Raw genomic sequence first — 14,015 nt, 5'->3', positions numbered from 1 at the left:
TTTGCATGCCATACACAGGCTCTATGTATGTAACAAATATAACAGAAATCATGTTGGCAGCTAGTGGGGAAAATATAATTCATAATTTATGGATGTTGTTAGGGCTGTATTTTATCTCATACCTATAAAAAGTTCTTAAATGAGATGACAATTTACAGTACAGTACTTAAGATTTTAAAGAACATGCGCTGATCTGCAATAATTTATTAATCCTCTGTAACTTGGTTATTGTGATAGCTATATTGGGTTATTGACTACTTACTGTTTGTATATATCAAGCTAGTTCACAAGCAAGTTTTGTCAGGAAATACACCCAGGAATTCCTGGAAAACATTTCAAGGGACAAAAGACAACACAGAGCCTTTCAAATGGAAACATGCTTCTAATAATCTGTGGAGCTGACAGAACCAGTTTGACCAGGCTCAGGAAACACAAGAGAGAACAAAGGATTTTGGCTGGGTTTATGAAGATACATACTCCGTGAAGGGGAGTGAGCAGACAGTTTTGAGCTAACATGAAATTAGATTCCAGAGGTTGGGGAGTCTAGGTTAAGACAGTCCTACCTATGATTATAGGTTAGATAGATATGCATGTAGAACTTTTATTGTGTTAAAATACCTTTTATGGGGGGTTTGTTTCTACTGTTAAGATTAAACAATACTTTGTTTTAAAAAGGCTGTTTTGGGTCACTATTCCCCACTGGTCACAGTTCCAAAGGGAAAGACATGCAGGTGCTGAAACCAGTCAGTTCTGCTGAATAATCACAGTTGGTACACCAGGTGTGGTAACCTGAGAATCCAGCCTAAGAGTAGGAGAATCTGAGGATTCCATCCAGATAGAAATGCAGGTGCAGGTCCGAGCACCTGAAGGGGTAAACTCTGAAACCAGAGAGAGGGATCAAGGTGTAGTTAGCCCTGTAACTGTGAAAAGGATTACAACCTGCCAATAAATTAAAGTCAACTATAATTGCCTATTTCTGAATTCACAATTTGCTCCATAACTTGTTTATAACTATTCGGCACACTCTCAGTATAAAAACCATCTAAGATATTTTAACTGTTTCTCTAGTAAATTTGATCTTATATAACGTTGAAAGGCAAAGACATTTTGTATGTGATATTAATAAAATTGTGTTTTAATGTCTAAATTCAACAAAAAAGCTGCAAGATTACCACAGCCATCAATCATTAGTGACATAACTATGATATATCAACCTCTGATTACACCATATTCATGAAACATCATTTTTCACTTGCTGGTATTGGGATTTTTGTTAGTGTACATGAGTTTATATATATATACTATGTAAAGACCATGACAACTAGCCTATGTTCATGTTGTCACAGCTATGATGCAACCAGATAGATAAAACAGAGTTTCACTTCTCCCCCTCATTTTAAAAATTGGAGCTGGTCATGGGATTTGATAGCTCAGTGTGGCTATTTTAGGTTTAATCAGTAAAATTCTGAATTGTCAAACATCTTAAAATGGCAGTGAAAATTTTGTTGCAGAAGTGAGAAGGGAAAATTGACAATTTTGCTATGACTTAAAGTGTTTAAATACAAGTCCCTTCCTTTAATCTAATTCCTATGTTCTTTTCCTTGCTTTGTAAATTCCCATTTCTCCCTCCTTTAAAAGAGCTGAGTTACTGCAGAGAGGAACTGAGTTACTGCAGAGAATTCCTTCTTGGGTGCTGGCTGGTGACTCTTGCCCACATGCTCGGGGTTTAGCTGATCGCCATATTTGGGGTCAGGAAGGAATTTTCCTCCAGGGCGGATTGGCAGGGGCCCTGGAGGTTTTTCGCCTTCCCCTGCAGCGTGGGGCACGGGTCGCTTGCTGGTGGTTTCTCTGCAGCTTGAGGTCTTCAAACCAATTTTGAGGATTTCAATAACTCGGTCCTGGGATAGGGGTTGTTATAAAATTGGATGGGTGGGGTTCTGTGGCCTGCCTTGTGCAGGAGGTCAGACTAGATGATCAGATTGGTCCCTTCTGACCAATGAGTCTATGAGCTCAAGCCAACTTCAACCTGTATATCTTTTTCAAGTCAATTTCCATGACAGCAGATACTAAATCGCATGGAACTAGGAGCTCCTTTGTAAGACCAAACAAATGCAGGAGCATATAGATTTCTTTTAGTTATGTATAAAATTCTATTTCACTCAACACTAACACTTGAAACAGTGGATTTCAAAGCAATTATTATACATTTCAGGTGGTCTAAATCATTTATCTTTGGTCTCATCTTTTTCACCATCATTTACGGATGCACCGTCTCTTGCATTTTATTGCTTACCTGAGGAGTCTCTTCACTGACAGTTGGAACAGGTCTTTAAGATGTGGAACCTTTCTTGTTTCAGAATGGTTATACAAAACCCTTCTATAGCTTGGTTTGCTTTTAAATGACTCAACAAATGTGTCTGTGGTTAGATCAATAAAAAAGTATAGATACTTTGTCTCTCTTTAGTGAGACATTAAAATAAGAAAACAGACTGTAATGAAAAAGCCTTTTTGCCAATTTGGAACTTAGGAGTAATCTAAAAAGAAAAAAAAATCTTAATTATTTTTAATTCATAACGGTAACTTATTTAGTATGTTAGCACCAAGAGATTCTCCTAATACAGCGGTTCCCAAACTTCATTTCACCGTGACCCCCTTCTGACAACAAAAATTACTTCATGACCCCAGGAGAGGGGACTGAAGCCTGAGTCTGCCCAAGCCCCACTGTCCTGGGCGGGGGGGGGGCGGGGGCAAAGCCTGAGCACCACCACCCTGGGCAGAGGGGCCAAAGCTGAAAGCTCAAGGGTTTCAGACCCAGGCAGGGGGGTCTGCAATCTGAGCCCTGCAGCCCAGAGCTGAAGCCCTCGGGCTTTGGCTTCAGCCCTGGGCAGTGGGGCTCGGGCTTCAGCCCGGGCCCAAGCAAATCTAAGCCAGCCCGGGCAACCCCATTCAAAGCAGGAACCTGACCCACATTTTGAGAACTGCTGCCCTAATATAAAGTGTATTGCTGGCATAAAAGGATTCATCTGAATTTCTTTTACTTTGTCAATTCAAACAATTTTTTAAACCTCAAAGTATTTTAAGCCTTTCATTACATCTTAATTTTTTAGGTGGCATTGAATATTTATCCACCAACGAAAGCCTATCACCTTACATCACCAAACATTCCTTTTTTCTAAAAAAGAAACACTGAAATCCAAGTAAAACTGTACCAAGTAAAACTGATCTAAGCAATCCATTTTGACAGAGAGATTCAGAGGCCTAACCCCCTTCGTAAACAAGCTGTTTTCTTTGCAGTGCTATAAATTCCAAAGAAAATAGGGCCCAAAAGACCATGCAGTACTCCACAGGAGATTTCTTTTGCTTCAGAGCTTTCATTAGCATGGGACTGCATTTAACTATGTTCTGTTGTCAAATATACATACTGCATTATCTCAGTGGACCAGATTCTCTGCTGAGCTGTTTTTATGAGCGCAGCAGAGGGGCTATTGAGGCATTGCTATGGGCTCAGTTTCTCCACCCCAGCCTTGTTACAGGTTAGAGTAAGTTGGAAGTTGCTACAGCTAACTTGCACAATCTCCAAGGGACCATCCAGCAGCTAGGGATGGCCAGAGTGCATTATGCTCAAGATACTCCTTCTGTTCCTTCCAGGGAGGGCAGCAGGGAAGTAGCTGTAGTGCCAGCAACAGTAGCTATCTGCTTCCTGGGGACTCCTTCATGCTGGGAATATTCCTACCTGGGGAGTTATGGACAGTCTCTACTCCCTTTATACCATGGGTAGGCAAACTTTTTTGGCCCAAGGACCACATCTGGGTATGGAAATTGTATGGCAGGCCATGAATGCTCACAAAATTGGGGTGCAGGAGGGGGTGAGGGCTCTGGCTGAGGATGTAGGCTTTGGGGTGGGGCCAGAAATGAGTTCAGGGTGTGAGAGTTGCAGTGACATGTCCCTCCTCTGGATCCTATGTGGAGGCATGGCCAGGCAGTTCTGTGTGCTGCCCCATCCACAGGCGCTGCCCTGCAGCTCCCATTGGCCGCAGTTCCTGACCAATGGGAGCTTCGGTGGCGGCACTTGAGACAGGGGCAGCGCATGGAGCCCCGTGGCTGCCCCTATGCATAAGAGCCAGAGGAGGGACATGCCACTGCTTCCAGGAGCCACAGCACGCACAGTGGCCTCCGACCCTGCTCCCAGTGGGAGCTTGAGGGTCAGATTACATCAGCTGGCAGTTTGGATGTGGCCTGCGGGCCATAGTTTGCCTACCCCTGCTTTATACCACCTGAACAAGACAAGCCAAAAAATCTGTCCCTTTCACTTTTTAGACACTGACCCCTTTTGGGCTTCAAAATTCTTGTTCGTGTACTTGATTAGTCAAATGTTGCTTTTTTTAAGGAATGGTTCCTTTAAGATACTATATTGGAGAGCTTGCAGCATAAAACTAAGATCAAATCCATTTTCCTTCTCTTCATGACTGTAATGACAGAAATCAAACTGAGACCAAATAAGCATCTATTTTAATTTTAATTCTAAGATGACACTTCAGATTGTCTGAAATTAAAAAGCTTCAGTTTTCGATACATTCCGAAATATGATAAAGAAACTCAATTATCTGACACTTACGAATGTGTTACAGAATTCTGTGTGGTTTTAGAAATGATGCACTGGACAAATACAAAAAAAGACAGTCACCTTCACTCTATCGTCTAATTCTATTTGCTTTCACTGGATTCTTTTTGTTCCTCCAGGTCAAAATAAAAGGTTTGTCATAGCCCATGAGATGGTTATAATCCTGTGGATATGTGAAAAGCATTGGATTAACAAGCATTGATTTAGTTTTGGCATAAAATGTTGTAAACATCTTGCTGATGTCTGGAACCTTGACATCCCTCTGATGGAACACAGTTCTTTTTCTGCCAGCATAGCATTATATGTAATGCCGTGTACGTGTCCGTCTCAGCCTTATGATACAGTCGAACCACATAGCCCTTTGTAAGCAGATGCAGGGTTAACTGGTGTTATAAATGTAAAGAATCCTACAATGCCGTAAAACGCAGTTTGTAAAAACACACTTTCCACTCCAATGCCAGTTTTCAAGATGATGTAGGGCATCATGCAAAAGCTAAACATGCTCGTAGAGTAAGAGAAAAACTTCACACCTGTATAAGAGATGAAAATCATAGGTTAATGTTGATGATCAAAGTTATCCCTACAGTCCTTTATACACATTGTTCTTATATACCCAGTGCTTTACTTTAATTGATAAATTCAATGATGATCCAGTTAATCCTTTCTTATCGTGGAACTTCTGAAGTCACCATGTGGAAATCAAAGCCCTCACCCCTTCTCCTTGGTTAATAAACTAAAAGTTAGGTCTTATGGAACACCTTTAATATTCTAATTATCAAAATGTTTCACAAAGGATGAGGGGTTTGGGGTGCAGGAGGGGGCTCCAGGCTGAGGAGGTGGTGCCGAGGGGTTTGGAGTATGGAAAGGGGCTCCAGGCTAAGACAGGGGGTTGGGAGGAGATACGGGCTCTGGGATGGGGGTGTGGGTTCTGGCGTGGGGCCAGAAATTAGAAGTTATGGGTGCTGGACAGGGGCTCCGGGCTAGGGGCTCTGATGTGGGGCCAGGGATGAGGGATTTGGGATGCAGGATGGGGCTCTAGGATGAGGGGCTCGGAGTGCGGGAGGGGGCTCTGGGCTGGGGCAGAGGGTTAGGGTGCGGGGGAGTGTGAGGGCTCTGGCTGGGGGTACAGGTTCTGGGATGGGTCTTGGGATAAGGGCTTTAGGGTATAAGAGGATGCTCTGGGCTGGGACTAAGGGGTTGGGTGGGGGATCAGAGCTGGGGTAGGGGATTGGGGGTACCGGGGGGGTGAAGGGGTGAGGGCTCTGGGGTTGGGTGGGGATGTTGGGGCTTGGGGGCAGGAGGGTGCTCCGGCCTGGACTGAGTTCAGAGGGTGGGAAGGGATCAGGTTGGGGCGCTGGGGGGAGGGCTCAGGGGTGCAGGCTCCGGGTGGTGCTTACCTCAAGCAGCTCTCAGAAGCATCAGCATGTCCCCACTCCAGCTCCTACGCAGAGGCTCAGCCAGGCAGCTCTGTGTGCTACCCCGTCCACAGGCACCAACTCCGCCGCCCCCCAGCTACCATTGGCAAATGTTCCCGGCCAATGGGAGCTGCGGGGACAGCACTTCGGGCAGAGGCAGCATGTGGAACCCCCTGGCTGCCCCTACATGTAGGAGCTGGAGGGGGGACATGCTGGTTGCTTCCCAGGAGCCACGTGGCGTGGAGGCTAGCAGGGAGCCTGCCAGCCCCGCTGCGCAGTGCCGCTAACCGGACAGTCAACAGCCCAGTCAGCAGTGCAGACCCGAGCTGCCAGGATACCTTTTCAACCAGGTGTTCCGGTCAAAAACTGGACACCCAGGCATCCTAGTGCTACATCAATGCAGCTGCGCTGATGTACTGCATCTGGTGAAGATATGCTATGTCAACAGGGGAGCGCCTCCTGCCAAAATAAAGCAGTGTCTGCACCGTGCTAAATTGATGTAACTTACGTCACTCACGGGGATGGCTTTTTTATACCCCTGAGCAGCGTAGTGTAGACAAGCCCTTAGTCTTTACACAAATGAAATGCTTTAAAGTGCAGTTCTATTCTGAAAAGTAAAAACAACATCTTTTCACCATTGTGTGCATATTTAGAATCATGATTTAGTGATAAAATTGTACTACCTCTTACTCCTGTTACCCTTCAAAGCCAACATGAGAGAGGAACATTCTCACCCACGCTTCCTCAAAAGCACTCTTGACAAGTTCCAATCACTTACACCTGTTAAAACCTTGTGAATGCAAAGCAGTTGCACAAGCTAACTAAGGCATCATCCGGGACCTGGTCCAACTCCCATTCACTTCAAGGGATTCTTTCAAGGGGAGCTGGTTCAGCCCATGGTATGCAGAATCTTTATTACTGGTAAGGATATATGAGTAGAAAAGGAGCATTTTCAGATTATAACTTAATTCTGCCCAGCTGACAATTAAAAAAAATGCAAACTGATCACATTTGTTACTGAAATCATCATCATCATCAAGACAATCATTATCCCACCACCTCCCAATCTTTGGGACACATGGCAGGGCCATCTGGTAGTTTCCCCTTGCATGAAATCTTAAAATAAGCCCTATGGAAGGTGACTGGCCAAAGAGAGGTCAAATAGCACGAGTCTCATTATTGATATTATATTTCATTATCTTATTTTCTAAGCTCCCCAGACTTTTGCAAGTGGGCACAGTAGCCACTTCATGTTCATGATGGACATGCCACTCTACTCACATACTCAGCATGTACCGAGCTAGTGACGTCAGCACCAACAGTCAGAGAGGGAATGGAGACTCTACCTCTCGAGTAAAGGTAAATCAGCCTTTGTGCAGTTACCCATATGGTTTTAGAGGCATATATGAAGGGCTGCAGATACATGTGGGCTCTGCGATTTTCCAAGATTTTCTGACTGTTATCGTTTCATCCTTAAAAGTAACAATATAGTAATAACCAGGGGAGGGAAGGAGTTGCCACATGCCCAAAGCCTCTATGCACCTTAACAAAATTTAGAAGCAAAATATATAAAATGGTCCAATACATAAATCAAAAGCACAATAGATAAAAATATTCCACAACTGACGTACCCATCCTGTATTGATTTATTGGCAGAGTCCCCATTCCATTGCAGATCTCTAATGGGACTTTAGCAACCAGCTCAGTGCAAGCTTGTTTGGCTGCACAGTTGCTCATAACATAACTGAGAAGGTGATTTCAAAAATCACTGCATAGTATATCTAAAAATATTGCATTCAATTCACAGCATCAATATACCTGTCATGAAAGCCAATTAGCATAATGGTTTGTGTTAGCCAATTAATCCAGGGCCAAATCCTGTCCCTTGCCTTGCCCAGGTCCCAAAGAGTGGTAGAGCTCAAGTTGTGCTCTACAAAATAACTCCACACCCCTGGTACTGTTGCAATGCTCTATAGCAGCATGCAGCAAAACTGGAGTGGATGGGTGTATGGAGGAACATAGATGAAGTAGGACCTACTCCAGCCCATGGGCTGCAGGACTGTACTGGTGAACTTTGATGTGCTTAAAGCAGTGGTTGATTAATGCGTGGGCCCAAAGGGCCCATGCCCAGCACTCCCAGACAATTCGGGGGGCCCAGAAGTGCTGGAACCTTGGATAGAAGGGAGGAGGGCTACTAGCACCAGAACTGTGGCCCTGCCCCTTCTCCTCCTCTTTCCCCCCAGGGCCCCGCCCTCTGGCCAGGCTGGAATCCAGAACCAGGTCAAGGTAAGAGCCACCCGGGGAGCCTGGGCTACTGCAGGGAGCCCCAGACCCTCCACCTACCCTGGGCAGGGCCCTGAAGTCCCCGAGAGCAGCCCCCGGCCCATATCCCTACTCCGTGGGGCACATTGCCCAGAGCAGGTGGAGGGTCCAGGGCTTCCCACAGCAGCCCAGGCTGCCTGGGCAGCTCTAAGAGAACTCAGTGGGGAGAGGAAGAGGACAGGGCAGGGCCCCATGGTGAGGGGGGGCTAAGGCCCACTGGAAAGAGGCTGGTGCCCCTAGGAGGGGTTGCACTTATCAACTGCCCTGCCACAAAGCACAGCCCCTCCTGCCGCCATTCTGAATCTACAGGGGTGACGCGTGGAGGGCGGGGCATGAGGGAATCATGTGCCCCCCTGGATTTTTCAAGACACCTCTGGCAAGGATGCCTAGCAGAGAGGAGGCAGCACTCTGCCTGGCAATGGCGCTCTCCCGGGGGAGGGAGGAAGCAGCAAGGTGCCTGGCTGCCAGCTGAGCTCCTCCCCCGCCGCATGGGGCTGCTTTGCTTTCCCTGCTGCTAGCGTACCAGTGCTGCTGCCTGCTTTGCAGACTATCCACCAAGATGAGCCAGGCACAATGCAGCTTCCTGCCTGGGCTGCCTGGACACATTGAGAGTGCTGCTGCCATGGGGAGCGCTGTCTCTTCACTGCTGGGCGTCCATGCCAAAGGGGTCTGGGAACATGGGGGGGCACATGACCCCCCAGAACCTTTCCTTTGTGCCCTACCCCACTAGCCACAGCTATGTGTCGCCTGACTATGCCCATGTTAAAAACCGAGCGGGCATAGACTCCCCAGTTCTTGTGCCCCTGGGCCCCCATGGAGTGGGGGGCTCAAATATTCTTTGTACCCGGGGCCCCAATAAATTTTAAACCACCTCTGGCTCCAAGTCAAAATCCTGATTAAATGACACTGTGTAAGTGTTGCCAACTCTCAAGATTTCTTCACAAGTCACATGGGTTTTGCTGGGGCTAGATCCAGTCTCACCATGCTGTGAGAAGCTCCAGCCCTTCTGATTGGCTGCCTGACTCCCCTACTTGCCCATCTCTTGGGAAAGAGCAGCCAATCAGGACTGCTGCAGAAAGCAGACACAGCTCTCACCTCTCTCAGGAGCTGACACTACTCTCATAGGATGGGTCAGGGAAGAAAGAGCACAATAGCCCAGGCCAGCCCTGCTTCCTCCTCCCGTCCTGTGAACAATGAGTCTGTCTAACCTCTGCTCCTGTTCCTCTCATCCTCTCCATTCCTGCAACAACAACCTTGAGAAGGACAGGGGACCCCAGTGCAGTCCCACCCCCAGACCTGGAAAGGGGGAGTGAAGAACCCAAGGAGCTGCAGGACAGCAGAGTTGAAGTAGGGGTGTGTGCAGAACTGAGGTGGGTACTGGGAGAAGAATTGATGGGGGTTGGGGGGGTTGATGGATAGGCATATATGGGGGTCAGAGCTCCTTCAGTGGGGGCAAAAAAAAATCAATAAAATCAATCTCAATAAATTTGGCCACAATAACTGTCAAATACACACAATGGGGATGAACAGAGGAGTTAGAAATCTGAAGATATTGTGTCCATCTATAATCTTTTTGAAAAAAGATCTTTTGATTTGGGGGCCAATCTCATGGTGTTTTAGAGTATGGCTCATTTTTGAACATATCCTGTGATTTTTTAGAATCTGACTCATTTTATTTGAACCTTTGGGGTTGGTAATACAACTGTATAAGGGACCACAAGATGGTCCTTAGTGCATATCTGAAGAAATCAGAGGGCTCCATTCCCAACAGCATATTATGTTTTAAAGAAATGTTTAAGTATAGATAAATCAAATAAAATTTTAATTCCAATAACATACCCAACACAGTCTTTGCCAGATTCCCAGTATAAACTAGTCTTCCATCTTCTAGTTGTCCATGAAAGGAGGAGGTGCTGAAGCAGCGAACAGGTGACACAGGAGAAAATATGATCTACAGGATGAAAGCAGCACATGGCAAATAAACAACTCGCATCGTCTACATACATTTCAGATTTCTTCTGATGTAAATGTTGAATTTATATCCAGGATAGAGACTAAAAATTAAATTATATTACAACTAAACTCAATAAGTAGTTTAATAGATATCAGTAACTGTAATTAATTTATAAATGTTAGGAAACAGAGAATTTAATGATTCAGGGGATTAGAAATGGGATATCCAGCCATAAAACCCTTCAGTTCTAGACACTTCAGCAGTGCTCTGTATACAATCAGACAGCCACACATTCCAAGCTCATTGCAAGTCTCTGGCCACCTATCTATCCTCAGCACTGCCAGCTCTTCAAATACTGTGAGAGTTGTGATAAAATGTCATGGTTTACTTGAATCCCCAGCTCCTAGAGTCCTGCCATTACACGAGAACCTCATCTTTCATTTAAAAGAAAATTTCTAGCCTTCATAGTTGCAAAGAAAAATGTGAACTCAGAGAGTAAAAAATATATATATTTTTTAAAAACTCGTTATTTTTAGGCTAATCTTGTATGCTTTAGGGGCACTGATTCCTGAGTTCCAAACACTTGGGGTTGGCTATATTGCTGTCTATCTACCAATGTGCTTGAATTGACAAGCACCTAGATAGATAGACAGCAGTAATTGGACATACTTTACCTTGCACACTTTTCAATTCTCTACTCTGCCTCTTTAACCTTATCCACCAGCAAACACTTTGTTAAACGCACCATTGACAGTAAGGATTTTAAATGGATTCAAATTGGGGAGATTTTGCATTTACTTTTGCTGTTCAGGAACAAGGAAATTGATCCAGTGAATTGGGGGCGGGAACGTCACTAGGTCAGCCTCCTCAACTAAGACCTCTGCTGTTCTCTCTGCTATTTGAGCGGAGGTTTCCATCCCTGCCCGCAGCCCAGCCACAAGGAAAGCGTCCCACGCTCCTGCACCTGTTCTAGTCTCCCTTCAGCCCTGGGAAGGGCTCCAACTGATCCCGGACCTCGGGCCCGCGGCAGCATCGGGACCCCGCAACTAGACGCGCTCGGAGAGTCGTTCAGAGCCGCCCATCGGGGGCTGCGCGCCGCTGGTGCGCGGATCCCCGGAGGACGAGGCAGCGCGGCAGCTGCACACTGCCTAGCGCTCCGCAGCCAGAACGCCAGCGCCCGGACTCGGGAGCCGCCTGCAGCCAGGAGCGGCATCGCTCATACCCGGTCCCGGCCTTGCTCAGCGGATCCCCCACACCGCAGCAGGGAGGCCAGGAAAGGGAGGAGCCAAGGCGCCGCTTCCTCCCTCGCTGCAGGGGATTGGGCCAGCTGCCTCTCCCCCTCCAATAGTAACTCTCCTCAGGAGCAAAGAATCCTGTGGCACCTTATAGACTAACAGACGTTTTGGAGCATGAGCTTTCGTGGGTGAATACCCACTTCCTCAGACATGCATCTGAGGAAGTGGGTATTCACCCACGAAAGCTCATGCTCCAAAACGTCTGTTAGTCTATAAGGTGCCACAGGATTCTTTGCTGCTTTTACAGATCCAGACTAACACGGCTACCCTCTGATACTCTCCTCAGGAGCTGAGTGCTTCCAGGCTGAGAAACCCAGACCTCCTGCAGCCCTGTAGCTTTGGTTCCCCATCTAACGAGGGAGCGACGCCTCGCAGACATCCTAATCCAGGGGTGGGGAAACTTTTTGGGCTGAGGGTCACATCTGGATGGGGAAGTTGTATGCAGGGGCAGGATGTTGGGGTGCAGGAGGGGATGCGGGGTGCAGGGTCGGGCTCAGGGCAAGGGATTGGGGCAGAGGAAGGGTGCAAGGTGTTTGAGAGAGCTCAGGGAAGGGGGTTGGGATTCATAGATTCTAGGGCTGGAAGGGATCTCGAGAGGTCATTGAGTCCCAGGGCCGGCTTTAGGCTGAGTTGCCCAATTCCCTGGAATCGGGACCTGCACCTAGGAGGGCCCAGCACCTTAGGTGCCTTTTTAATTATTTTTTTTTACTCACCCAGCAGCGTTCTACTCTGGGGTCTTCGGCAGCATTTCGGTGGCAGGGGATCCTCTGATGCCACAGAAGACCTGGAAGTGCCACCGAAGCCCCGCACCGCTGCTGGGTATTCGAATTGGGCCCTGCAGTTAATAAAGCCAGCCCTGTCGAGTCCAGTCCCCTGCTCTCATGGCAGGACCAAATACTGTCTAGACCATCCCTGATAGCCATGTATCTAACCTACTCTTAAATATCTCCAGAGATAGAGATTCCACAACCTCCCTAGGCAATTTATTCCAGTGTTTAACCACTCTAATGTCCAACCTAAACCTCCCTTGCTGCAGTTTAAGCCCATTCCTTCTTGTTCTATCCTTAGAGGCTAAGATGAACAAGTTTTCTCCCTCCTCCTTATGACACCCTTTTAGATACCTGAAAACTGCTATCATGTCCCCTCTCAGTATTCTCTTTTCCAGACTAAACATACCCAATTCTTTCAGCCTTCCTTCACAGGTCATGTTCTCTAGACCTTTTAATCATTCTTGTTGCTTTTCTCTGGACCCCCTCCAGTTTCTCCACATCTTTCTTGAAATGTGGTGCCCAGAACTGGACACAATACTCCAGTTGAGGCCTAACCAGTGCAGAGTAGAGCGGAAGAATGACTTCTTGTGTCTTGCTCACAACACACCTGTTAATACATCCCAGAATCATGTTTGCTTTTTTGGCAACAGCATCACATTGTTGACTCTTATTTAGCTTGTGGTCCACTATAAGCCCTAGATCCCTTTCTGCCGTACTCCTTCCTAGATAGTCTCTTCCTATTGTGTATGCGTGAAACCGATTGTTCCATCGTAAGTGGAGCACTTTGCATTTGTTTTTATTAAACTTCATCCTGTTTACCTCAGACCATTTCTCCAATTTGTCCCTCCCAGTTTGGTATCAACTGCAAACTTAATAAGTGCACTTTCTATGCCAATATCTAAGTCGTTGATGAAGATATTGAACAGAGCAAGTCCCAAAACAGACCCTTTGCGGAACCCCACTTGTTATACCTTTCCAGCAGGATTGGGAACCATTAATAACTACTCTCTGAGTACGGTTATCCAGCCACAGGTTGGGGTGCAGAAGGGGGCTCAGGGCAGGCGGTTGGGGTGCAGGAGGGGTGCAAGGTGCAGGAAGGGGGCTTAGGGCAGGGAGTTTGGGGGCGGGGTGCAGGAAGGGTTTGGGCTTCAGCCTGGCGCCACTACCTAAAGTGGTTCCGGGGTGGCAACGGTGTGCACTGGAGCAGGGCAGGCTCCCTGAATGCCTTCCCTGGCCCCATGCCACACCACTCTGGGAAGCAGCTGGAACCACATCCCTGCGCAGACCCTGGGGGAGGGGTGGCACAGGGCTCTGTGCGCTGCCCTTGCCACACCTCCAGGTACCTCCCCCAAAGCTCCCATTGGCCGCAGTTCCACATTCCTGGCCAATGGGAGTTGCGGGGGTCAGTGCCTGGAGGCAGGGCCGGTGCAACCATTTAGGCAAACTAGGCGGTTGCCTAGGGCGCCAAGATTTGAGGGCGCCAAAAAGTGGTGCCCCCCAAAATGTTTTTAAATGGTTGCAGCCGCTGCTGCTGGAGAGGTAGTCTGAGCTGCCCACGGCAGCAGCTGCCTGCAGCCGGCAGCCCAGGGCGCCCCCGGTGTCAGTGCACCGCCACGGCAGCCCAGCAGCCCAGGGCGG

General features: G+C 47.4%; 1 protein-coding gene across 1 annotated transcript; it reads right to left on the bottom strand.

Annotated features, from left to right (window-relative positions):
* Nucleotides 1–4,497: 4,497 nt before the first annotated feature.
* Nucleotides 4,498–11,596, bottom strand: TMEM70 (transmembrane protein 70). The gene is given in 7 exon segments (XM_030553279.1): nt 4,498–4,748; nt 4,751–4,906; nt 4,909–4,932; nt 4,935–5,001; nt 5,003–5,151; nt 10,198–10,309; nt 11,277–11,596. Coding segments are annotated over 7 exon segments (801 nt in total). The 5' UTR covers nt 11,526–11,596; the 3' UTR covers nt 4,498–4,704.
* Nucleotides 11,597–14,015: the final 2,419 nt, after the last annotated feature.

The sequence above is a fragment of the Gopherus evgoodei genome, chromosome 2 (assembly GCF_007399415.2).
Source record: "Gopherus evgoodei ecotype Sinaloan lineage chromosome 2, rGopEvg1_v1.p, whole genome shotgun sequence".
In the NCBI taxonomy this organism is placed as follows: Eukaryota; Metazoa; Chordata; order Testudines; family Testudinidae; genus Gopherus; species Gopherus evgoodei.
Note: the sequence above shows the minus strand (reverse complement) of the source record. Positions and strands in the feature narration are given on the sequence as shown.